This window comes from Aquarana catesbeiana, linkage group LG02, assembly GCF_042186555.1.
Source record: "Aquarana catesbeiana isolate 2022-GZ linkage group LG02, ASM4218655v1, whole genome shotgun sequence".
In the NCBI taxonomy this organism is placed as follows: domain Eukaryota; kingdom Metazoa; phylum Chordata; class Amphibia; order Anura; family Ranidae; genus Aquarana; species Aquarana catesbeiana.
In genome coordinates this window covers 9,476,960-9,503,458 of record NC_133325.1, presented here as the reverse complement: position 1 = coordinate 9,503,458, position 26,499 = coordinate 9,476,960, and the positions used below count along the sequence as shown (strand labels likewise).

Sequence of the window (26,499 nt, the reverse complement as noted above, 5' to 3'; positions counted from 1 at the left end):
GTCAATTAGGAGTCATTGTGCTGAGGTTTATGTGTGTCTGTCATGTAGGACTCATTGTGCTGAGGTTTATGTGTGTCTGTCATGTAGGAGTCATTGTGCTGAGGTTTATGTGTGTCTGTCATGTAGGAGTCGTTGTGCTGAGGTTTATGTGTGTCTGCCATGTAGGAGTCATTGTGCTAAGGTTTATGTGTGTCTGTCATGTAGGAGTCATTGTGCTGAGGTTTGTGTGTGTCTGTCATGTAGGAGTCATTGTGCTGAGGTTTATGTGTATCTGTCATGTAGGAGTCATTGTGCTGAGGTTTATGTGTGTCTGCCATGTAGGAGTCATTGTGCTGAGGTTTATGTGTATCTGTCATGTAGGAGTCATTGTGCTGAGGTTTATGTGTATCTGTCATGTAGGAGTCATTGTGCTGAGGATTATGTGTGTCTGTCATGTAGGAGTCATTGTGCTGAGGTTTATGTGTGTCTGTCATGTAGGAGTCATTGTGCTGAGGTTTATGTGTGTCTGTCAATTAGGAGTCATTGTGCTGAGGTTTATGTGTGTCTGTCATGTAGGAGTCATTGTGCTGAGGTTTATGTGTGTCTGTCATGTAGGAGTCATTGTGCTGAGGTTCGTGTGTGTCTGTCATGTAGGAGTCATGGTGCTGAGGTTTATGTGTATCTGTCATGTAGGAGTCATTGTGCTGAGGTTTGTGTGTGTCTGTCATGTAGGAGTCATTGTGCTGAGGTTTATGTGTGTCTGTCATGTAGGAGTCATTGTGCGGAGGTTTATGTGTGTCTGTCAATTAGGAGTCATTGTGCTGAGGTTTATGTGTGTCTGTCATGTAGGAGTCATTGTGCAGAGGTTCGTGTGTGTCTGTCATGTAGGAGTCATTGTGCTGAGGTTTATGTGTGTCTGTCATGTAGGAGTCATTGTGCTGAGGTTTGTGTGTGTCTGTCATGTAGGAGTCATTGTGCTGAGGTTTATGTGTGTCTGTCATGTAGGAGTCATTGTGCTGAGGTTTATGTGTGTCTGTCATGTAGGAGTCATTGTGCTGAGGTTCGTGTGTGTCTGTCATGTAGGAGTCATTGTGCGGAGGTTTATGTGTGTCTGTCAATTAGGAGTCATTGTGCTGAGGTTTATGTGTGTCTGTCATGTAGGAGTCATTGTGCTGAGGTTCGTGTGTGTCTGTCATGTAGGAGTCATTGTGCTGAGGTTTATGTGTGTCTGTCAATTAGGAGTCATTGTGCTGAGGTTTATGTGTGTCTGTCATGTAGGAGTCATTGTGCTGAGGTTTATGTGTGTCTGTCATGTAGGAGTCATTGTGCTGAGGTTCGTGTGTGTCTGTCATGTAGGAGTCATGGTGCTGAGGTTTATGTGTATCTGTCATGTAGGAGTCATTGTGCTGAGGTTTGTGTGTGTCTGTCATGTAGGAGTCATTGTGCTGAGGTTTATGTGTGTCTGTCATGTAGGAGTCATTGTGCGGAGGTTTATGTGTGTCTGTCAATTAGGAGTCATTGTGCTGAGGTTTATGTGTGTCTGTCATGTAGGAGTCATTGTGCAGAGGTTCGTGTGTGTCTGTCATGTAGGAGTCATTGTGCTGAGGTTTATGTGTGTCTGTCATGTAGGAGTCATTGTGCTGAGGTTTGTGTGTGTCTGTCATGTAGGAGTCATTGTGCTGAGGTTTATGTGTGTCTGTCATGTAGGAGTCATTGTGCTGAGGTTTATGTGTGTCTGTCATGTAGGAGTCATTGTGCTGAGGTTCGTGTGTGTCTGTCATGTAGGAGTCATTGTGCTGAGGTTTATGTGTGTCTGTCATGTAGGAGTCATTGTGCTGAGGTTCGTGTGTGTCTGTCATGTAGGAGTCATTGTGCTGAGGTTTATGTGTGTCTGTCATGTAGGAGTCATTGTGCTGAGGTTTATGTGTGTCTGTCATGTAGGAGTCATTGTGCTGAGGTTCGTGTGTGTCTGTCATGTAGGAGTCATTGTGCTGAGGTTTGTGTGTGTCTGTTATGTAGGAGTCATTGTGCTGAGGTTTATGTGTGTCTGTCAGACTCTAGCACAGTCACTAAAGCATATTATTGGATACAAGAACTGTGGCACATCATACAGCACACAGTCCGCTCACGGTTCAAGCCCCTCCCACCAACTTTTCATGGTGGCATCCTGCGTGTGCACCTACTTCCTCCCCTCTGGGTGCCCCTTCAAATATTACTTATAGCGCTGCCTCCCAGGGGCCAGCCCATGGCATCAGGAGAGGAGTACTGAGGCAGCACCCTGCTGGCCCCTCCCACTGGCCATGATTGGCCCGCATTGCGTAGAGAAGCACAGAGGTGATTGCATCACAGGGTCTAAAAGTTTGTCTTGAAAACAAAAAAGTTTTATTAAAAAAAATCTCATTAGTGCAAGGAAGGCAAATGGAAGCAGACAAAACATTCAATCCCAGACAATCTCAAAGACGTTCGTTCAGCATTTCCTAAATCGGCTTTCATGAACATGAATCCCCGGTGATCCCGCCATGAAGGTCCTCATTTAGGCACTTCCAGCTGTGGGGGTGACAGCGCTTTGTCCCCGTCTCCTCATTGTGTCTCCAGCATTGTTGCCAGAGTTGATCCCATTATTCTTGTGGGTGGCAAATTCAGACTTCCAGTCCCAGGACCCCTCCACTTGCAGGCAGGTGCAGTCACCTCTTCCTCCACTAGGTGGCTCTGCTCCAGAATGTAGTGTCTGGTTACAGGAGATCGTGTCATCAGGTGTTAGGCCCCTTTTAGTCAGCGCCCTCCTGTGGTGATGTCATGGGTGAGTCACTGCCCACTTTGGGAGGAGCCCAAGTGCAGTTGGGACATGTGAGCCAAACACCCCACACCTTAACAGATGTCGCCAGCAAGTGGAGGCCCTGGACAGGGCTGGAGGTCGGGGAGGAGTAGACCTTCACCCAGAATGTTTTTTACATTTTTTAAATATTCTTTACATTATTAATAGCCCTGGGGGGGGTGCTTTGGTGAAATATCACGGGTTCTAACAGACCCCTGATGTCTCACTTCTGAAACAGAGAAAGTGATTGAGGACACAAACCTCCAATCCTATCTCTGCAGCCTCAGCTGCTATGGAATGAATGATCAGGAAGCCCTCTATACAGAGGCTTCCTGTTCATTCATAAACTAAAGCATAGTAAACAGGGGGGGGTCAAAGCAACAGATAAAGGGGGTCCTGGATAGGAGAGGGGGTTACTGAAGCAGCGGAGGGGGGCAAATCCATGGAACTGATCCCCCTGTGGCTCCCCTGCAGCAGCTGACAGTCAGCAGAAGGGGGGGGAGCCAGCTGTGCTGCAGGGAAAATGGAACTGCCTGCATCATAAAGCTACCCAGGCCGACTTGTTGAACTTCTGGAGCCCGGGCCCTATACAGGGGGGCTGGTGCTACCCCCTTATCAATGTCTTTGTGCTGGGCTATATATGGCATACCCCGGGGTGGGAGACAAAGCAACAGATAAAGGGAACCCTGGACAGGAGAGGGGGTGATTGAAGTGGTGGAGGGGGAGACATTCTCTGAAACCAATCCCCCTGTGGCTCCCCTGCAGCAGCTGACAGTCAGCAGGAGTGGGAGGAGGAAGAGAAGCCCGCTGTGCTGCAGGGAAAAGGGAAATGCCTGCATCATTTAGCTGCCCAGGCCCACTCCTGTTGAACTAATGGGGCCCGGGCCCTATACAGGGGGGCTGGTGCTACCCCCTTATCAGCGTATCTGTGCTGGGCTCTACATATGGCATACTCCTGAGGGGGGATATAGCAGCAGATTAGGGGATCCTAGACAGGAGAGGGGGTGGCTGAAGTGACAGAGGGGGAGCCATTCCCTGAAACTGATCCCCCCGTGGCTCCCCTGCAGCAGCTGACAGTCAGCAGGAGGGGGAGGAGAAGAAGCCAGCAGTGCTGCAGGGAAAGGGGAATTGCCTGCACCATAAAGCTGCCTGGGCCCCCCTGTAGTAAACATGAAGTGGGTGAAGGGGGTCAAAGCAGCAGATAAAGGGGACAGGAGAGGGGGAGGTTGAAGTGGTGGAGGGGGACCAAACCTTGGAACCTATCCCCCTGTAGCTCCCCTGCAGCAGCTGACAATCAGCAAGAGGGGGAGGAGGAGAGGCCAGCTGTGCTGCAAGAAAAGGGCTCTGCACCATAAAGCTGCCCGTGCCCCCCTTGTTGAACTGATGGGGCCCGGGCCTTATACAGGAGGGCCCTTATTAGTGACCCTGACCATAAGGAAACCCATCCTGGGAAATGCCATGCAGCCATCACTGGAGTGCATTTAGATTGGAAACGGTAGCAAATAGTCTGCAGTTGAGCAGCACTGGGATATAATGAAACATGAACTAAAGGGGAAGTCCATATTCATATCACAAAGTTTATAGGAGAGACCAGTTGTGGTGAACATCTACATTAAGCACGAGTTACATGCATGATTTTCTCACTCTTGTACAATTTTCCTGGTATCTCCATGACGGTGATGGGTCAAAGTCCCGGGGATGTCTTGTTCCTGCTTTTCCTTTTGCATATTTTCCCTTTCCTGAACAGCTTGGCCAGCCTGTTGCGGATCTGCTTGGTTTTAATCCCATAGATTAAGGGGTTAATCACGGGAGGGAGTAGAAGGTAGATATTTCCAAACAGGATATGCAGGTTGGGAATCGGACCGTTGGGAACCCGGTGCATCACAGAAAGGCCGATGAGGGGGATGTAGTAAACGAGGACGGCACATATGTGGGCGGCACAGGTACTGATGGCCTTCAGACTGGACTCCTTCACCAGACAAACAGCCTCCTTTATAATCAGCAGGTAGGAGATGGAGATGAACAGCGAGTCAATGCCCATGATGGAGGCGATGACGAACATTCCGTAGATGATGTTCACTCTTATGTCGCCGCAGGCCAACTTCATGACGTCCTGGTGGAGGCAGTAGGAATGGGTCAAGCGATTGCTCCACCAATAGGGCAGCCGCTTGATAATCAGGGGAATGGGGATCATCACCGCCAACCCTCTGGCCAGGTTGACCAGGGAGATCTTCGTAATGTTCTGGTGGGTTAAAATAGCAGTATACCGGAGAGGGTGGCAGATGGCCATGTATCGGTCTACGGCCATGGCCACTAGTATCCCAGACTCCAGGGCGGACAGGAAATGGAGGAAGAACATTTGAGCCAGGCAGGCATCAAAGGAGATGTTCTTGCGGGCAAACCAGACAATGTTCAGCATCTGGGGCATGACGGCGGTGGCGATCAGGAGCTCTATCACTGAAAGCATGAAGAGGAAGATGTACATGGGCTCATGAAGTTCCTGCTCCACCCTAATGATATAAATGAGGGTGGCATTCCCGAGGACCGCCATCATATACATCGAGAGGAAGAACAATCCAAACCAGAAATTCAAGTCTTCTAGGTACGGGAGGCCACCGAGGGTGAAATTACTGATATGGCTGCACGTTGAGTTGTTTGTCTCCGTCATGACCTGGATCACAGAAGCTGCATCTTGTCCTGCAACAAGAATGACATAATGCCCATTATGAGGGGTTCCCAACATCCCTGTGCTAATATCCCAGGTCTGTACACCCGCTGTGTCCATTATAAGGGATACCCGCCATCCCAATGCAGAGTTCCCGGGTCTGTACATGTGCCGTTCCCATTATGAGAGGTTCCCACCATCCCTGTGCTGAGTTCCCGGGTCTGTACACCCGCTGTGCCCATTATGAGGGGTTCCTACCATCCCTGTGCTGAGTTCCCGAGTCTGTACACCCACTGTGCCCATTATGAGGGGTTCCCACCATCCCTGTGCAGAGTTCTTGGATGGGTACACCCGCTGTGCCCATTATGAGGGGTTCTCACCATCCCTGTGCTGAGTTCCTGGGTCTGTACGCCCGCTGTGTCCATTATAAGGGATTCTGACCATCCCTATGCTGAGTTTTCGGGTCTGTACACCCGCTGTGCCCATTATGAGGGGTTCCCACCATCCCTGTGCTGAGTTCCCGGGTCTGTACACACGCTGTGTCCATTATAAGGGATTCTGACCATCCCTGTGCTGAGTTTTCGGGTCTGTACACCCGCTGTGCCCATTATGAGGGGTTCCCACCATCCCTGTGCTGAGTTCCCAGATCTGTACACCCGCTGTGCCCATTATGAGGGGTTCTCACCATCCCTGTGCTGAGTTCCCGGGTCTGTACACCCGCTGTGCCCATTATGAGGGGTCCCCATCATCCCTGTGCTGAGTTCCTGGGTCTGTACACCCGCTGTGCCCATTATGAGGGGTTCCCACCATCCCTGTGCTGAGTTCCCGGGTCTGTACACCCGCTGTGCCCATTATGAGGGGTCCCCATCATCCCTGTGCTGAGTTCCCGGGTCTGTACACCCGCTGTGCCCATTATGAGGGGTTCCCACCATCCCTGTGCTGAGTTCCGGGGTCTGTACACCCGCTGTGCCCATTATGAGGGGTTCCCACCATCCCTGTGCAGAGTTCCCGGGTCTGCACACCCGCTGTGCCCATTATGAGGGGTTCCCACAATCCCTGTGCTGAGTTCCTGGGTCTGTACACCCGCTGTGCCCATTATGAGGGGTTCCCACCATCCCTGTGCTGAGTTCCCGGGTCTGTACACCCACTGTGTCCATTATAAGGGATTCTGACCATCCCTGTGCTGAGTTTTCGGGTCTGTACACCCGCTGTGCCCATTATGAGGGGTTCCCACCATCCCTGTGCTGAGTTCCCAGATCTGTACACCCGCTGTGCCCATTATGAGGGGTTCTCACCATCCCTGTGCTGAGTTCCCGGGTCTGTACACCCGCTGTGCCCATTATGAGGGGTTCCCACCATCCCTGTGCTGAGTTCCCGGGTCCGTACACCCGCTGTGCCCATTATGAGGGGTTCCCACCATCCCTGTGCTGAGTTCCCGGGTCCGTACACCCGCTGTGCCCATTATGAGGGGTTCCCACCATCCCTGTGCTGAGTTCCCGGGTCTGTACCCCCGCTGTGCCCATTATGAGGGGTTCCCACCATCCCTGTGCTGAGTTCCCGGGTCTGTACACCCGCTGTGCCCATTATGAGGGGTTAATTTTGTTTATTGAAAAATCTTACAAACAACAACTTATATACAATAAAACCATAATAAATAAATAAAACATATTTACAAAATAATTGAATATGATAATACAAAACAAGAACATAATAAATGGTACAAACCAAATTGCGCACAACACAATCCCTACAGGAGAGCCAGACTAAGGACAATCACCGTCACCATGCATGGAGCCTTTTAGCAAAAATAGATTTCATCTTGAAAATCTAGGGGAGTGAATCAAGAATACAAAGAAAAGCCGCACACCCCGAGATCAACAGGCAGCAGCTACAGAGTCCTGATATTCCTCCACGCCCTTATCCAGGCCTCCTGCTGCCACCTGCCTTTCTCAAGACCCCGAATCTTCCCAACCTCACCCAGAATGTCCTGCACCACCACTTCCACAGGGAGGATTTTACTCCGTAAGGATACCTGACACCGTGCACTCCACGTGAAATAACGGACTACTAGACTAACTAAAAAAAGTGTTTCCAAATCATAATCCTGACGAGTCTGGAATGCCCTATACACCCACTCTGCATAACTCATATGGGGGAGGAAGGGTATACTCAGAGCCCTCCCAACCCTCTTGTACACCTCTAAATTAAAAGGGCATTGAAGTAGAAAGTGATCCATGGACTCCACCACTCCTCCACACTCCACTCTCGGGCAGCCCCGATCACTCATGGAAAGAAATTTCAAGTTCCCCCTCACATATAGTTTTCCATGAAAGGCAAGCCAAGCCTGATCCCTAAACTTCATTGGGATTCTCTCCAAATTAATCAATCGCAAACCCACCCCCAAAAGCAGGCTTGGGCAATCCCTCAAGGCCAGTGGCTCGCAAAAAGCAGAGCTCATGATCTGCTTCTCAAGAAGTTTCCTTGGAAGAGATCTGACTTCTCCTGCTGTTACTTGCCACTGCCGAAGTATTTTCAAACACGGGGCAACATAAGCCGGGAACTGTTCATGCCTGACCCTCAGGCTTTTCACTGGCCCACCATTTTCCCAGTCTCGCAGAAAGGGCCTAAACCAGGACTGGAAAATACCAACCCACCCAGGCGGTCTCTCTGCCAACATGTTACCAAGATTGTACTTCAGAAACATCAGAGAGAAAAAGACTACAGGGTTGACCATCCCTAGACCACCCTCCCGCCTAGGAAGGTAAGTCACATTCCTTTTGACAAGGTTTATTCTGTTCCCCCATAACAGCTGGAAGAAACAACTATAGATCCTGGTATAGAGAGAAACTGGCAAAATGCAAACAAAACTGACATACAGAAAAATCGGAATCAGGTAAGTCTTGATCAGATCAACCTTTTCCCTCAAGGAAAGCTGCCAACCTTTCCAGCTTGCCACCTTGGCATCGGCATTCTCCAGCCTGTTCACCCAATTTGCATGACCATAGTCACCTGGGCCGAATTCAATGCCTAGAACTCGAATTTTTTGTTGTGGCTCCGGGAAGTCATCCGGGAGAACAAAGCTCTCACCTTCCACACCCATCCAGAAAGCTTCACACTTGTCCTGGTTGACCTTTGAACCTGATGCCTCTGCATACTGCCCTATCACTGAGACCCCCTCCTGCGCCTCCGCAGTCCCAGAGATAAAAACAGAAACATCATCAGCATAGGCCACAACCTTCAAAGGAGGCTCACCAGCAATGCCCAAAGGTACCCCACACAAAGGTCCACTCTCTAGCCTTCTAATGAAGGGGTCGATTGCAAACACATATAGCAGAGGACTCAATGGACACCCCTGACGCACACCCGAGCCGACCGCAAAGGGCTGCCCGACCCAACCATTAACCAGAGGAAAGCTTTCAGCCCCTTTGTACAAAATCTTGAGCCAATCAATGAAACCCCCCTCCAGGCCATATTTGTCAAGAAGGAGCCACAAGTACTCATGATTAACCCGATCAAAGGCCTTAGCCTGATCCAATGTCAGCAAAAATTTACCCCAACCAGCAGCCCTACAACGCTCCAAGGCCTCCCGGACAGCTAACACCGCTGAGAAAGTGCTTCTACCTTGGACCGAACAGTGCTGCTGGCGGGATAACAAACTGCCTGCAACTGGTGATAATCGCCAGAAGAAAACCTTTGCCAGTATCTTCCTATCGACATTAAGAAGGCTAATGGGGCGCCAATACCCAATCATCGAAGGATCTTTACCCTTTGACAGAAGGATCACTGCAGATTGCCTCATGGAGGGAGGGAGAGAACCATCATTCAAACAGCCATTAAAAACCTCCGCAAGGTAGGGAGCCAGGATCGTCTTAAAACATTTATAGAACTCGGCTGTCAGACCATCTGGCCCTGGCGTTTTCTTGATGGCTAGTTTATCAATAGCCCGGATTACCTCATCTGCAGTGATTTCATCTGTCAAATTCATCAAAGGAACATTACTTTCCAGTCCTGGTGTAGAGTCCAAAAAACCCAACATCCTTGTCCGATCAAGGTTCCTTCCTCCCAGGAGATCGGCATAGTATGACCTGACAACCTCCAGGATCCCTGACCTAGACTTCATCAGAGAGCCGTACTGTCCCTCAGGCTATTGACCGTCTTAACTGCTAGCTCTGTTTACAGTTCTGGTAAGGGTCAGGCGAATGGTATTTCCCATAATCCCTCTCCTGAACCAAAGAGGCGTGCCAGTCATATTGATGTCTCCTAAGGAGGAGCTTCACCTCAGAGATTGCCCCAGAATCTCCTCCATTCGAAACAAGGCGGTCAAGTTTCCTCCGCAAACGCTGGTAGGTGATATACTTATCTTGCTGCTTCTTTCTTCCTATGGCCTTGAAAAGCCCAACAGTCCGCTGTTTAACAAGCTCCCACCATTCTGACTTGCTGTTGCAAAAGTCTAGGATCGTTACCTGTGCTTGAAAAAAATCCTCAAAGGATTGTCTTACTCTCTCGTCTTCCAGGAGGGCTGAATTCAATCTCCAGATACCCTTCCCCCTAGGTGGCATGTCTGGGGAATTCAGAGTCACAGATAGAATACAGTGATCAGAAAACTACACTGCCCGACACACAGGTGCCAAAAAAACTGAGTCTCCCTTTAAAAAAAACCTATCTATCCTACTCTGACTACTACCTCGCTGAAAAGTGAACCCCGTGCTGTCTGGGCAGCTCTTAATGTGCGCATCTACCAGACCTGCTTCCCTAACTATCGCATTGAGAAAAAGGGTGTCATAGCCCAGCTTATCTCTGAAACCTCTCCTGTCTTTAGACCTAGTAATGGTGTTCAAATCACCTCCAAAGATAACCTGCTGGGCCATAAAAAGAAAAGGCCTAATCTTTGTAAAGAGGCATTTCCTGTCCCACTTCTTCTGGGGACCATAGATGTTAATCAGGCGCAAGTCCTGCCCCTTCATAGAGATGTCTAAGACCATGCATCTCCCTATCTCTACCTCAATTACCCGCCGGCACATTACCATACCAGAAAAAAAGACTGCAACTCCGCTGTAAGGCTCGGCCGCAAGAGACCAAAATGAGGGCCCACGTCTCCACTCCTTCTTTGCCAGATGTATATCGGCCAGACTACTCAGATGGGTTTCTTGCAAAAACAAAATGTCAGCATCAAACTCGCTGAGCAAAAATAAGGCCATATGACGAGCACTTACTGATCTTAAGCTGGCAACATTAATGGTTGCCACTTTTAACGGAGTGGGAACTGCCATTAGGGTAGTTGAGGCAGCCGTTTCTTAGCCTGACTACTCCCTCTTCCTAGAGAACCAGCGCGCTTTGTTGCACCCTGGCACTCATCATCCATGGAGGATGCAGAACTGAATGAGTCCCATTCATCCTCATCATCATCATCAGACAGGACCTTAAACTTATTTTCTAAAGGCAAAAATTTAGGATTTAAGGTAACTGAACCCCCTTTTTTCCTTCTTTTGCCCCTCCTCCTCCTATCCTCCAACCACTCCATATCATCCTTAGACAAACCAGACTCAACAGCCTCCCCACCCCTATCCTCCCCTTCACCCCCCCCCCCCACTCCCCCTTCCCTTATCTACCACCAGGCCAGCTTCTCCACCATCCTCCCCACTCCTCTGCACCCCACGATCCTCAATAGAAACCCTGCAGCGTCGGGGGAGGGGGGTTGGCACCACACCTGATGCACCTGCCTCAGCACCTCTTGCTGCCTCTGTAATTTTAGAAGACACGGATACAGAAGGATTGGACACATTTTTGGCAACTGATACCTTACCTACAGAAGACATGGGCACACTAGGTAAACGCACAGACTGGGGAGACACAGACACATTAGGTATTGGCACAGATTGGGGCACCACAGATTGGGGAGACACATTAGGTATTGGCACAGACTGGGGCACCACAGATTGGGGAGACACATTAGGTATTGGCACAGACTGGGGCACCACAGACTGGGGAGACACATTAGGTATTGGCACAGACTCCAATGGACTCACAGGCACCCCAGCTGCTGAGCTCCGAGCATCCTCCATGTCCATGCGGAAGAACTCTCTTATGAGCTCAGGATTGTTGTGCATTGCCTCAGGACACTGACTGTAAGGATGTCCCACCGCATTACACAGATTGCACCTGATAATATTACAATCCTTCGCCAAATGTCCTATACCCTGACACAGAGAGCACTTCATCACTGGACAGGAGGATGCGAGATGTCCTTTATCACCACAATTATTGCAGAGCTTAGGCTGGCCTGGATAGAAGATGGTCAGCCTGTCCCTCCCCAGAAAAGCTGAGGATGGCAGATGCTGGACGACATTATGAACAACCTTTAATTTTAGCTGCACAGACCATCCCCCCGTCCATATTCCCCGATCATCTACAATCTTTTTTAGGGGGCTCAGGACGTCTCCATACCTCCTCAACCATACAGATAAATCCCCTTGCAGTATGGATTCATTGCGGACCAAAATTGTGACCATTTTAATGAGGGGCTGAAACAAGCTTTGGGATGAGCCCTTTACAGTCCGGCAGGCCCCTACACACGTGTTCATACTTCTCCCAAAATATGTCCAAAGACTCCGGACGGATAAAGCACAAATCATATTCATAGGAACCTGCCGGACTGATCAGGGTGAAGATGTCTGTGGGTGTAAACCCCATCTGTAGAATCTTCCTCCTTTTAAACATGGAGGAAGATAAAACATTTTCATGCTCCTTCCCTGCTTGCTGCCCCTTCCCAGATCCTGTAGCAGCAACACCAGCATAAGTTTTTCTTACACCAGCAGCATTTGCAGTCTTGTCCTTAGACACAATCACACCTGCTGGCAGAGAGTCTGAATCAGCTGGGATAGCAGTCTTCTGATTAGCAAAGGCAGGACCCTCCCCCTCTCCCTCCTCTGAACACACAGTTTTTTTCTTGGGATCAATCACAGTCATGGTTGCTGCAGACTCCTGGAAAGTTGTAGCACTACTGCACCCAGCATCTCCTCCACCATTCACAGGTACAGCCGCTGTGCCTGGTCCAGGCAAAGTCTCTATATTGTCCATGGACCTCTCTGCAGACTGAAGCTGACAGTTATTAGCAGATGTTATTGCATGTTGTACATTGTCTATGGGTCTGGGCTGACTGCCTGCAGCACTACAACCCTCAGCAAGCACATTGTCATTAAAGTTCACACCATCATCCTGCACACACATTGTACCTGCACTTTGTCTCTCCACAGGTCTTTCTTCCACAGGGCTAGGAACGGCGTCCATCTTTTCCTCACCATCCTGGGAAGCCACACCTGGAGTGGATTCAAGTTTATTGATGAAATCCAGCATGGCAGAACCTTCAACCTCCTGCTCAGATGTTCCACATTGCTGGGGAGTGAAAGGGACAGAGGCCTCCACCACTGAGGACTCAGCAGATGTCTGAGGTGTTGAAGAGCTGAGCTCATCCTCCGGGCCCACTTTCTCACTCTCTGCTGTCTGTACCGGCATCTCCTCACTGGTCTCCTCACCTTCCATGCAGGAAGCGGCTCCTCTTCTCATTTGGCTGAATCTTTCTTCATTCTTATATTTTTCTTTAAATGCTCCACTATTCTCCTTCAGAGAACTCACCAGTTCTTTCTGCTTCCGCAGAGCTTGTTCCAGGTCTTTCAGCTCAGGCCTCAGAGCCGGTCTTTTCTTGCTGAACACTTTGGCACAAATCTGCTTTTTCTTTTTAAATTCATTTTTCAAAGCTACCAACTTCTCCTCTTCCTTCTCAATCCGCTTCAGCGTTTCAATAACCCTCCGTCTAAAGGCAGACAGGGACTCATCTTTCCTCGGGCCAGGCCCAGTGTCGTCCACAGGCTGAGGCCTATCCAGGGGGCCTCCACCAGGGTCCTCCCCAGGATCCTGCATCACTCCTGGGGCAGAGGAGCAACTCTAGTCCCTGGTCTCTGGAAGCACAGGAGCAAAGGAACTAGCAACCTCACACCTCGCTGTCAGGGAGCGGAATGGCAGTTTCCCGCCATCCCTGTGCTGAGTTCCCGGGTCTGTACACCCGCTGTGCCCATTATGAGGGGTTCTCACCATCCCTGTGCTGAGTTCCCAGGTCTGTACACCTGCTGTGCCCATTATGAGGGGTTCCCACCATCCCTGTGCTGAGTTCCTGAGTCTGTACACCCGCTGTGCCCATTATGAGGAGTTCCCACCATCCCTATGCTGAGTTCCCGGGTCTGTACACCCGCTGTGCCCATTATGAGGGGTTCCCACCATCCCTGTGCTGAGTTCCCAGGTCTGTACACCCGCTGTGCCCATTATGAGGGGTTCCCACCATCCCTGTGCTGAGTTCCTGGGTCTGTATGCCCGATGTGCCCATTATAAGGGGTTCCCACCATCCCTAAGCAGAGTTCCTGGGTCTGTACACCCACTGTGCCCATTATGAGGGGTTTCTACCATCCCTGTGCTGAGTTTTTGGGTCTGTAACCCTACTGTGCCCATTATGCCCACCATTCCTGTGCAGAGTTCTTGGATCGGTACACCTGCTGTGCCCATTATGAGGGGTTCCCACCATCCCTGTGCCAAGTTTCCAGGTCTGTACACCCCCTGTGCCCATTATGAGGGGTTCCCACCATCCCTGTGCCGAGTTCCCCCTGAATTCTTTTTCTCATGAAGAATGTTCTGACCTCCTGACTGTCCCTGTTCCAGCTCTCCTCTATAGGCACCTCATTGGAACACACAGCCAGCTTGAGGTCATAGGAGCAAAACCTTCCACCAATATCCATTCACTGATATTTGTTGGGTAAAAATACAAAGATAGGTTGGCACCTAATCTCTTAAATCCCCCTACCATCAAAAAGGGATTCTTTGAAAACTTAACCGGTTTCTACCAATGCAGAAGATGCCGGATCTGCTCATTTAATGGCTGTCCACATAGAGGAACTCAAACTTTTGTTTCATCTAGCACGTCTCGTGAGCATACCATAGAGCCCTTCATCACGTGCTCTACAGAGGGGGTCGTCTATTTACTTCAATGTCCGTGTGGACTCCAATATGTTGGAAAACGACCGCTCTCTGTTCGCCTAAACGAGCATATTACCAACATTAAAAATGGTTTCCTCAAACATTCTGTATCCAAGCATTACCCTTTGTTTCATAACAAGGAAACAATATTTTTAGGTATTGATAAGTACTGCCCACAATGGAGGGGTAGTTCCCTCGTTAGGAGCATATCGAAGCTTGAAATGTCATGGATCCACAGGTTGAAATGTTATGCCCCCTTTGGCCTTAACATCGACGTGGATGTAATTTCCTTTATAGACAACTCTTAAATGAACGAATTAAAGTTTTTTCAATGCTTATGGATTTTTAATTTTTAATTAATTTTATTTTTGCTTATTTTATTTTATATTATTAATTCATTTTAGCTAATATTGTTTATGTAAACTGGATGTGAGTTGATGATTGGGACACTTCTATTTAGTAGTCCCTTCCACAGTTTTTTGATTCACCGGGCACCACTAAGATGACCTATTTATCTCTACCCACATCCATTATATATTTATTTAATATTTATCCATTTTTATTCACAGTTCTTAGAAATTGTAGAATATTATTTGTATATTTGTTTATGCAGCTTTTGAATTTGTTTGAGATCCCCATGTTAAGCTATGGATGTTCTTGTCTATCTATCCCCCTGATGACCACAATCATCATTTGATATTTTATCTATATTAGTGTCCCGGATTCAAGTATTTTGTTGATTGTGTCTATAATTTAAATTCACTTCAACAAATATTTTCTACCCCTGCAGTGTATCCTTAGGTGCCGTTATCTTTTGGTAATTCACTGCGGGTTTATTTTTGCTCTTATCTTTCTTGCCATTATTTTTGCCATATTGCAATATTGCGGACTAGGCATCACCAGCCCGCCATGTTAAATTTAATTGTGTCTCTATCCTCAGCTCAGATCGAGGTGTTGTATTGTTGTGTATTTAAACGTCATGTGTCAGTGCGTCGCCCGTGCCCCAGACGACGTCATCCTATGACGAAACGCGTGTCGGGTGGACAGGACGTGCTGACGTCATTGCGTTTGGTCCCCTGAGCTGTGTATCCCGGATCCCCTGGGACAAGGCCATGGCTGGGTGCTTAGCCGAAAGCTGTTTGTTGCTTGCCTTCTGGTAAGCGTGCATTTCTCACGGTGATCAGCACTTATTGGTGACGGAAGATTGCACATACTGTATATATCACTATATCTTAGTTGATAATTTGGACTTTGATATCTGATTTTTCATTAAGTCTCACATCCACCTTTGATACTTTGCCATCACATCCTTTTGGACTTTTATTCATTTAAGTATCCAATTTGTGTTGTCATTTATACATATTTTTTTCACATTCATGTATATATATATTCAATTTATTCAGCACTGGTCCACCACTAGTGGTTTCACTGTCAGCGCACCTATCTCCTCCTTTTTTTGATGTTATATGCGTGTATACCATATATTAGCTGCTGCTTTATGTTCACCTTTAGTTTTAATCAATTCTGTCAGGAGCGCGGCATTTTCCTTTTTCCATTATAAATACAGGAGCGCTGCAAATACCATCATCCACATAGCAGGGAAAACTTCATCCACCCCCTCACCCATTCCATCGACCCATCCTTCATCCATCCATAGACCCAACCCCCCACTCACCCATTCCATCCCCCCATCCTTCATCCATCCATCCATAGACCCAACCACCCACTCACCCATTCCATCCCTCCATCCACCCATAGACCCAACTACCCACTCACCCATTCCATCCCCCCATCCTTCATCCATCCATAGACCCAACCACCCACTCACCCATTCCATCCCCCCATCCTTCATCCATAGACACAACCCTCCACTCACCCATTCCATTCCTCCATTCACCCATAGACCCAACCACCCACTCATCAATTCCATCCCTCCATCCATAGACCCAACCACCCACTCACCCACTCCATCCCCCCATCCTCCATCCATCCATAGACCCAATCACCCACTCACCCACTCCATCCCCCCATCCTCCATCCATCCATAGACCCAATCACCCACTTATCCATTCCATCCCTACATCCATAGACCAAACCACCCACTAACCCATTCCATCCATCCATCCATCCATCCATCCATCCATAGACCCAACCCCCCACTCACCCATTCCATCTCTTCATCCTTCATTCATCCATAGACTCAACCACCCACTCCCCTATTCCATCCCCCCATCCTTCATTCATCCATAGACCCAACCGCCCACTCATCCATTCCATCCCTCCATCCATCGACCCAACCACCCACTCACCCATTCCATCCCCCCATCCTTAATCCATAGACCCAACCACCCACTCACCCATTACCATCCCCCCATCCATCCATAGACCCAAACCACGCACTCACCCATTCCATTCCTCCATCCTTCATTCATCCATAGACCCAACCACCCACTCATCCATTCCATCTCCCAATCCTTCATCCATCCATAGACCCAACCACCCACTCACCTATTACCATCCCCCCATCCATCCATCCATAGACCCAAACCACCCACTCACCCATTCCATTCCTCCTTAGGATAGGGACGATTGTATACACGCACCCATACTCACTCAGGTTGGACTGGTGTCTTTATTCAACCTTACTAACTATGTAACTATCCTTCACACATCCATAGATCCAACCACTCACTCACCCATTCCATCCATCCATCGACCCAACCACCCACTCATCCATTCCATCCCTCCATCCATAGACCCAACCACCCACTCACCCATTGCATCCCTCCATCCTTCATCCATTCATAGATCAAACCACCTAATCACCCATTCCATCCCTCCATCTTTCATCCATCCATAGACCCAACCACCCACTCACCCATTCCATCCCTCCATCCTTCACCCACCCATAGATCCAACCACTTGCTCACCCATTCCATCCATCCATCGACCCAACCACCCACTCATCCATTCCATCCCTCCATCCATAGACCCAACCACCCGCTCACCCATTGCATCCCTCCATCCTTCATCCATTCATAGATCAAACCACCTAATCACCCATTCCATCCCTCCATCCTTCATCAATCCATAGATCAAACCACCTACTCACCCATTCCATCCCTCCATCCTTCACCTATCCATAGATCCAACCACCCACTCACCCATTCCACCCCTCCATCCTTTTACCATCCATAGACCCAACCACCCACTCACCCATTCCATCCATCCATCTATCCATTCATCCATCTTTCCATCAGTCCATTCCCCTGCTCACCTATCTGTCCATATTTCAATCTGTACCTGCCAACCAGCCATTCACCCATCCAACTGTCCATTAATGTATCCACTTACTCACCCATCCATCCATCTGTCCATCCATTCATCCATCCACCTACTCAATGATCCAAGCACCCATCCGCCCAACCAGCTACACACTCCATCCATCCATCCACACGCACTCATCACCCCATTCATCCATCTGTTCATATGTACATCCACCTTCTTACCCACCAAACCGCCCACTGACCCATTCCATCCATCCACCTATTCATCCATGCATGCACCCACTCAATCATCCTACCACCCACTCACCTTCTCAACCACTCACACATTTCATCCATCCACCCATCCATCCACTCGCCCACCCATCCATCCATCTGTCCAGCAGTCCATCAGTTAATCCACCTACTCACCCAAACATCCATCTGTCCGTCCGTCTATCCGTCCGTTCACCCAGCTACCCCCTCACTCATTTTAAGAAAACAAACATTGCAAGAACCTGAAGAGACGTCAGCCCGGCTGCCATGACCCCTCCCGCTACCAAATGCTGCTCAATGTGTCGGTGAACCGAGTTAAACCCTTTCTTATTTATAGACTTGAAATAAGCAATAAGGTGTTCAGACTTCACTGGCTGCATGCTTGCCATAAAGAAGTCAAGGGAAAATCCTAGAGCTGGAGATAACCAGGTAACCTGCATTTTCTGATGGAGGTCAACAGTCTTCAGATCCTAAGTCATTAAGCCTTACCTCTGTACAAACTGCAGGATCCTTTCCTCCTAAGTCCGGGACACAAGGTGTTCCATCCTCCAGAGTACAGCCAGGTCGGGGGATTCATAGAGGAAGGTCCAGCCAGGGATACAATCCATCAATGGACATCCTATGGACAGCTCCGGACGCTGCGGGGAGAAGTGGACTGTCTGATGATGAGGAACATCTGGAGAACCTAGAGGAAGTCCTGGTAGTGGCAGTCGTGGGGACAATCAAGAAAAGAGGAAGTCTCTGTTACTGGCAATCATATAAACATCATACGGAAATATTTTCCTATCACAGGAGCTGACACTCGGCCAAGTCCAGAGCACACAGTGACAGATATATGACATATCGCTGCACGTTCTCTTCCTGTACTTAAAAACTGGGAAAACTATAAATGGAAAGTCTCATCTCCAACGTGCTATTCCGAGAGAGTCCTAATTCACTCATCTTCACTCCGGGTTTATAGAAGGGACTGAATTGTGTAAACACGACTGGAAGGCGAGAGCTCTGAGCTCTGATCTGCATCGAATGTCCTCATCAGAGGAGCCAACAGGACAAGCCTTCTCCCAGGAGTTCTGAGTTCATGGCAGAAGATTCTGTATTAGAGCCGAACTCCAGGCAAACAGCTAAATACACAAATCACATTCACATATAGGAGCCTCCTAAAGAATATGTATTTCTGTCCATCCAGTCCTGACATTTACACAGCTCTGTCACACAGTATGGCCCTGAGTGGTAGGGAAGGAGACCTGATTTTTCTCTTATGCAGTTCAGTAATACACACAGATCTTTTCCCTCCCCCCGACTTCTACTGGATAGTGAAAAGAGAAGCAGTGTAACATTGTTTATAAACATTAATCAGACGGGAGATAGAGAGATACAAAGTAACATTGTTATCTGTGTCAAGTACATTTTCTCACCTTTGTGAATGATCTCCTCTCACCTGTATTAGTTATTTCAGCACAGTCTCTCCTCTGTCCTGCTCCTCTCACCTGTGTCAGTTATCTCCTCTCACCTGTGTCAGTTATCTCCTCTCGCCTGTGTCAGTTATCTCCTCTCGCCTGTGTCAGTTATCTCCTCTCACCCGTGTCAGGTATCTCCCCTCACCCGTGTCAGGTATCTCCCCTCACCCGTGTCAGGTATCTCCCCTCACCCGTGTCAGGTATCTCCCCTCACCCGTGTCAGGTATCTCCTCTCACCCGTGTCAGGTATCTCCTCTCACCTGTGTCAGGTATCTCCTCTCGCCTGTGTCAGTTATCTCCTCTCACCTGTGTCAGGTATCTCCTCTCACCTGTGTCAGTTATCTCCTCTCGCCTGTGTCAGTTATCTCCTCTCACCTGTGTCAGGTATCTCCTCTCACCTGTGTCAGGTATCTCCTCTCACCTGTGTCAGGTATCTCCTCTCACCTGTATCAGTTATCTCCTCTCGCCTGTGTCAGTTATCTCCCCTCACCTGTGTCAGGTATCTCCTCTCACCTGTGTCAGTTATCTCCTCTCACCTGTGTCAGGTATCTCCTCTCATCTGTGTCAGTTATCTCCTCTCGCCTGTGTCAGTTATCTCCTCTCACCTGTGTCAGGTATCTCCTCTCACCTGTGTCAGGTATCTCCTCTCACCTGTGTCAGGTATCTCCTCTCACCTGTGTCAGGTATCTCCTCTCACCTGTGTCAGTTATCTCCTCTCGCCTGTGTCAGTTATCTCCTCTCGCCTGTCTCAGTTATCTCCCCTCACCTGTGTCAGGTATCTCCTCTCACCTGTGTCAGTTATCTCCTCTCACCTGTGTCAGTTATCTCCTCTCACCTGTGTCAGGTATCTCAGTGTAGTCTTTCCTCTGTCTCTCTCTCCGGTAGCTGTGGGATCTCCTCGGTGACGGATCATTTATAGGGAATGTTGAGATCCCGGCGGACTCATCCGCTTGATGTCCCTGTGGGGAGATCAGGGGACTCTCTGCAGTATAATGCTGCCTTCATTATGGAGGTGGACATTCTCTGAAGGCTCTGCTGTCCCCACAGACTCCACAATCACCACCAGAGAAGACCTTCATCTCCTTTATATTTATATATATATATATATATATTAGTGTCCAATGAATAAATTCTACTCAACAGTACAAATATTTTCACTGTTTTTCTATCCCCTTAAAATTGGAGAAATGTATAATCACCCAGAAAAACCTCGTCATCTGCTGGTCTCTGATTGGGCAAGTTATTATTATTCCCTCCATCCATAGACCCAACCACCTACTCACCCATTCCATCCCTCCATCCATCCATAGACCCAACCACCCACTCACCCATTCCTCCATCCATCCATCCATAGACCCAACCACCCACTCACCCATTCCATCCCCCCATCCTTCATCCATCCATAGACCCAACCACCCACTCACCCATTCCATCCCCCCATCCTTAATCCATCCATAGACCCAACCACCCACTCACCCATTGCATTACCCTATCCTTCAATCCATCTATAGACTCAACCACCCACTCACCCATTCCATCCCTCCATCCACCCATAGACCCAACTACCCACTCACCCATTCCATCCCCCATTCCTTCATCCAGCCATAGACCCAACCACCCACTCACCCATTCCATCCCTCCATCCACCCATAGACCCAACCACCCACTCACCCATTCCATCCCCCATTCCTTCATCCAGCCATAGACCCAACCACCCACTCACCCATTCCATCCCCCATTCCTTCATCCATCCAAAGACCCAACCACCCACTCACCCATTCCATCCCCCCATCCTTCATCCATAGACACAACCCCACACTCACCCATTCCATCCATCCTTCATCCAGCCATAGACCCAACCACCCACTCACCCATTCTATCCCTCCATCCACCCATAGACCCAACCACCCACTCATCAATTCCATCCCTCCATCCATAGACCCAACCACCCACTCACCCATTCCATCCCCCCATCCTCCATCCATCCATAGACCCAACCCCCCACTCACCCATTCCATCCCTCCATCCACCCATCGACCCAACCCCCCACTCACCCATTCCATCCCCCCATCCTCCATCCATCCATAGACCCAACCACCCACTCGCCCATTCCATCCCTCCATCCATCCATCCATAGACCCAACCACCCACTCACCCATTCCATCCCTCCATCCACCCATAGAAACAACCACCCACTCACCCATTCCATCCCCCATTCCTTCATCCAGCCATAGACCCAACCACCCACTCACCCATTCCACCCCCCCATCCTTCATCCATCCAAAGACCCAACCACCCACTCACCCATTCCATCCCCCCATCCTTCATCCATAGACACAACCCCCCACTCGCCCATTTCATCCATCCTTCATCCAGCCATAGACCCAACCACCCACTCACCCATTCTATCCCTCCATCCACCCATAGACCCAACCACCCACTTATCAATTCCATCCCTCCATCCATAGACCCAACCACCCACTCACCCATTCCATCCCCCCATCCTCCATCCATCCATAGACCCAACCACCCACTCGCCCATTCCATCCATCGACCCAACCCCCCACTCACCCATTCCATCCCCCCATCCTCCATCCATCCATAGACCCAACCACCCACTCGCCCATTCCATCCCTCCATCCATCCATCCATAGACCCAACTACCCACTCGCCCATTCCATCCCTCCATCCATCCATCCATAGACCCAACCACCCACTCACCCATTCCATCCCCCCATCCTCCATCTATTCATAGACCCAACCACCCACTCGCCCATTCCATCCCTCCATCTATCCATAGACCCAACCACCCACTCACCCATTCCATCCCTCCATCCATCCATTGACCCAACCACCCACTCACCCATTCCATCCCTCCATCCATCCATCGACCCAACCACCCACTCACCCATTCCATCCATCCTTCATCCATCCATCCATAGACCCAACCACCCACTCACCCATTCCATTCCTCCATCCATCTATAGACCAAACCACCCACTCACCCATTCCATCCCTCCATCCATCCATCGACCCAACCACCCACTCACCCATTCCATCCCTCCATCCATCCATCGACCCAACCACCCACTCACCCATTCCATCCATCCTTCATCCATCCATCTATAGACCCAACCACCTACTCACCCATTCCATCCCTCCATAGACCCAACCACCTACTCACCCATTCCATCCCCCATCCTTCATCCATTCATAGACCCAACCACCTACTCACCCATTCCATTCCTCCATCCATCCATAGACCCAACCCCCCACTCACCCATTCCATCCCTCCATCCTTCAGTCATCCACAGACCCAACCACCCACTCACCCATTCCATCCCTCCATTCTTCATACATCCATAGACCCAACCACCCACTCATCCATTCCATCCCTGCATCCATCCATAGACCCAACCACCCACTCACCCATTCCATCCCTCCATCCATCCATAGACCCAACCACCCACTCACCCATTCCATCCCTCCATCCATCCATAGACCCAACCACCCACTCACCCATTCCATCCCTCCATCCTTCATTCATCCGTAGACCCAACCACCCACTCACCCATTCCATCCCTCCATCCACCCATCGACCCAACCCCCCACTCACCCATTCCATCCCCCCATCCTCCATCCATCCATAGACCCAACCACCCACTCGCCCATTCCATCCCTCCATCCATCCATCGACCCAACCACCCACTCACCCATTTCATCCCTCCATCCATCCATTCATAGACCCAACCACCCACTCGCCCATTCCATCCCTCCATCCATCCATCCATAGACCCAACCACCCACTCACCCATTCCATCCCCCCATCCTCCATCCATCCATAGACCCAACCACCCACTCGCCCATTCCATCCCTCCATCCATCCACCCAACCACCCACTCACCCATTCCATCCCTCCATCCATCCATCGACCCAACCACCCACTCACCCATTCCATCCATCCTTCATCCATCCATCCATAGACCCAACCACCCACTCACCCATTCCATCCCTCCATAGACCCAACCACCCACTCACCCATTCCATCCCCCCATCCTCCATCCATCCATAAACCCAACCACCCACTCGCCCATTCCATCCCTCCATCCATAGACCCAACCACCCACTCACCCATTCCATCCCTCCATCCATCTATAGACCCAACCACCCACTCGCCCATTCCATCCCTCCATCCATCCATCCATCCATAGACCCAACCACCCACTCACCCATTCCTCCATCCATCCATCCATCCATAGACCCAACCACCCACTCACCCATTCCATCCCCCCATCCTTCATCCATCCATAGACCCAACCACCCACTCACCCATTCCATCCCCCCATCCTTCATCCATCCATAGACCCAACCACCCACTCACCCATTCCATCCCCCCATCCTTAATCCATCCATAGACCCAACCACCCACTTACCCATTGCATTACCCTATCCTTCATCCATCCATAGACCCAACCACCCACTCACCCATTCCATCCCTCCATCCATCCATAGACCCAACCACCCACTCACCCATTCCATCCCCCATTCCTTCATCCAGCCATAGACCCAACCACCCACTCACCCATTCCATCCCTCCATCCATCCATAGACCCAACCACCCACTCACCCATTCCTCCATCCATCCATCCATAGACCCAACCACCCACTCACCCATTCCATCCCCCCATCCTTCATCCATCCATAGACCCAACCACCCACTCACCCAATCCATCCCCTCATCCTTAATCCATCCATAGACCCAACCACCCACTCACCCATTGCATTACCCTATCCTTCAATCCATCCATAGACTCAACCACCCACTCACCCATTCCATCCCTCCATCCACCCATAGACCCAACCACCCACTCACCCATTCCATCCCCCATTCCTTCATCCAGCCATAGACCCAACCACCCACTCACCCATTCCATCCCCCATTCCTTCATCCATCCAAAGACCCAACCACCCACTCACCCATTCCATCCCCCCATCCTTCATCCATAGACACAACCCCACACTCACCCATTCCATCCATCCTTCATCCAGCCATAGACCCAACCACCCACTCACCCATTCTATCCCTCCATCCACCCATAGACCCAACCACCCACTCATCAATTCCATCCCTCCATCCATAGACCCAACCACCCACTCACCCATTCCATCCCCCCATCCTCCATCCATCCATAGACCCAACCACCCACTCGCCCATTCCATCCCTCCATCCATCCATAGACCCAACCACCCACTCACCCATTCCATTCCTCCATCCATCCATAGACCAAACCACCCACTGACCCATTCCATCCCTCCATCCATCCATCGACCCAACCACCCACTCACCCATTCCATCCCTCCATCCATCCATCGACCCAACCACCCACTCACCCATTCCATCCATCCTTCATCCATCCATCTATAGACCCAACCACCTACTCACCCATTCCATCCCTCCATAGACCCAACCACCTACTCACCCATTCCATCCCCCATCCTTCATCCATTCATAGACCCAACCACCTACTCACCCATTCCATTCCTCCATCCATCCATAGACCCAACCCCCCACTCACCCATTCCATCCCTCCATCCTTCAGTCATCCACAGACCCAACCACCCACTCACCCATTCCATCCCTCCATTCTTCATACATCCATAGACCCAACCACCCACTCATCCATTCCATCCCTGCATCCATCCATAGACCCAACCACCCACTCACCCATTCCATCCCTCCATCCATCCATAGACCCAACCACCCACTCACCCATTCCATCCCTCCATCCTTCATTCATCCGTAGACCCAACCACCCACTCACCCATTCCATCCCTCCATCCTTTTACCATTCATAGACCCAACCACCTACTTACCCATTCCGTTCATTTATCCATCCGTCCATCTTTCCATCAGTCCATTCACCTACTCACTTATCTGTCCATATTTTAATCTGTACCTGCCAACCAGCCATTCACCCATCTAACTATCCATCAATGTATCCACCTACTCATCCATCAATCCATCTGTCCATCCATCCACCTACTTAATGATCCAAGCACCCATCCACCCAACCAACCAACCACACACTCCATCCATCCATCCATCCATGCACTCATCACTCATCACCCATCCATTCATCTGTTCATCCGTACATCCACCTATTTACCCACCAAACCACCCACTGACCCATTCCATCCATCCATCCACCTATTCACCCATCCATCCATCGATTCATCCATGCATGTACCCACTCAATCATCCTACCACCCACTCAACCGTTCCATCCATCCAGGCACTCATCCATCCAATCATCCTACCACTCACTCACCTTCCCAACCACTCACACATTTCATCCATTCATCCATCCACTCACCCATCCAGCCATCTGTCCATCAGTCTATCAGTTAATCCACCTACTCACCCAAACATCCATCCATCTGTCTGTCCATCTATCCGTCCGTCCATCCGTCCACCCAGCTACCCCCTCACTCATTTTAAGAAAACAAACATTGCAAGAACCTGAAGAGACTTGAGATCAGCTGCCATGACCCCTCCCACTACCAAATGCTGCTCAATGTGTCGGTGATCCAAGTTAAACCCTTTCTTATTTATAGACTTGAAATAAGCAATAAGGTGTTCAGACTTCACTGGCTGCATGCTTGCCATAAAGAAGTCAAGGGAAAATCCAAGAGCTGGAGATAACCAGGTAACCGGCATTTTCTGATGGAGGTTAACAGTCTTCAGATCCTAAGTCATTAAACCTTACCTCTGTACAAACTGCAGGATCCTTTCCTCCTAAGTCCGGGACACAAGGTGTTCCATCCTCCAGAGTACAGCCAGGTCGGGGGATTCATAGAGGAAGCTCCAGCCAGTGATACAATCCATCGATGGACATCTTATGGACAGGTCTGGACCCTGCGGGGAGAAGTGGACTGTCTGATGATGAGGAACATCTGAAGATCCTAGAGGAAGTCCTGGTTGTGGCAGTCGAGGGGACAATCAAGAAAAGAGGAAGTCACTGT

At 49.8% G+C, this 26,499-nt stretch overlaps 1 protein-coding gene across 2 annotated transcripts; it reads right to left on the bottom strand.

The window, feature by feature from the left end:
- Positions 1 to 2,379: 2,379 nt before the first annotated feature.
- On the bottom strand, positions 2,380 to 26,499 carry LOC141126615 (olfactory receptor 51E1-like). Of its 2 annotated transcripts, XM_073612531.1 has the most exons (3): positions 26,244 to 26,499; positions 18,509 to 18,716; positions 2,380 to 5,491 (listed from the first exon to the last, which is right to left on the bottom strand). In XM_073612531.1, the coding sequence occupies exons 2-3, from the start codon at positions 18,594 to 18,596 to the stop codon at positions 4,479 to 4,481; spliced, it is 1,101 nt and encodes a 366-aa protein (XP_073468632.1). In that variant the 5' UTR covers positions 18,597 to 18,716; positions 26,244 to 26,499; the 3' UTR covers positions 2,380 to 4,478. The 2 variants fall into 2 exon arrangements, with proteins under 2 accessions (XP_073468632.1, XP_073468633.1); XM_073612532.1 differs by lacking the exon at positions 26,244 to 26,499 and having other exon boundaries at positions 18,509 to 19,038.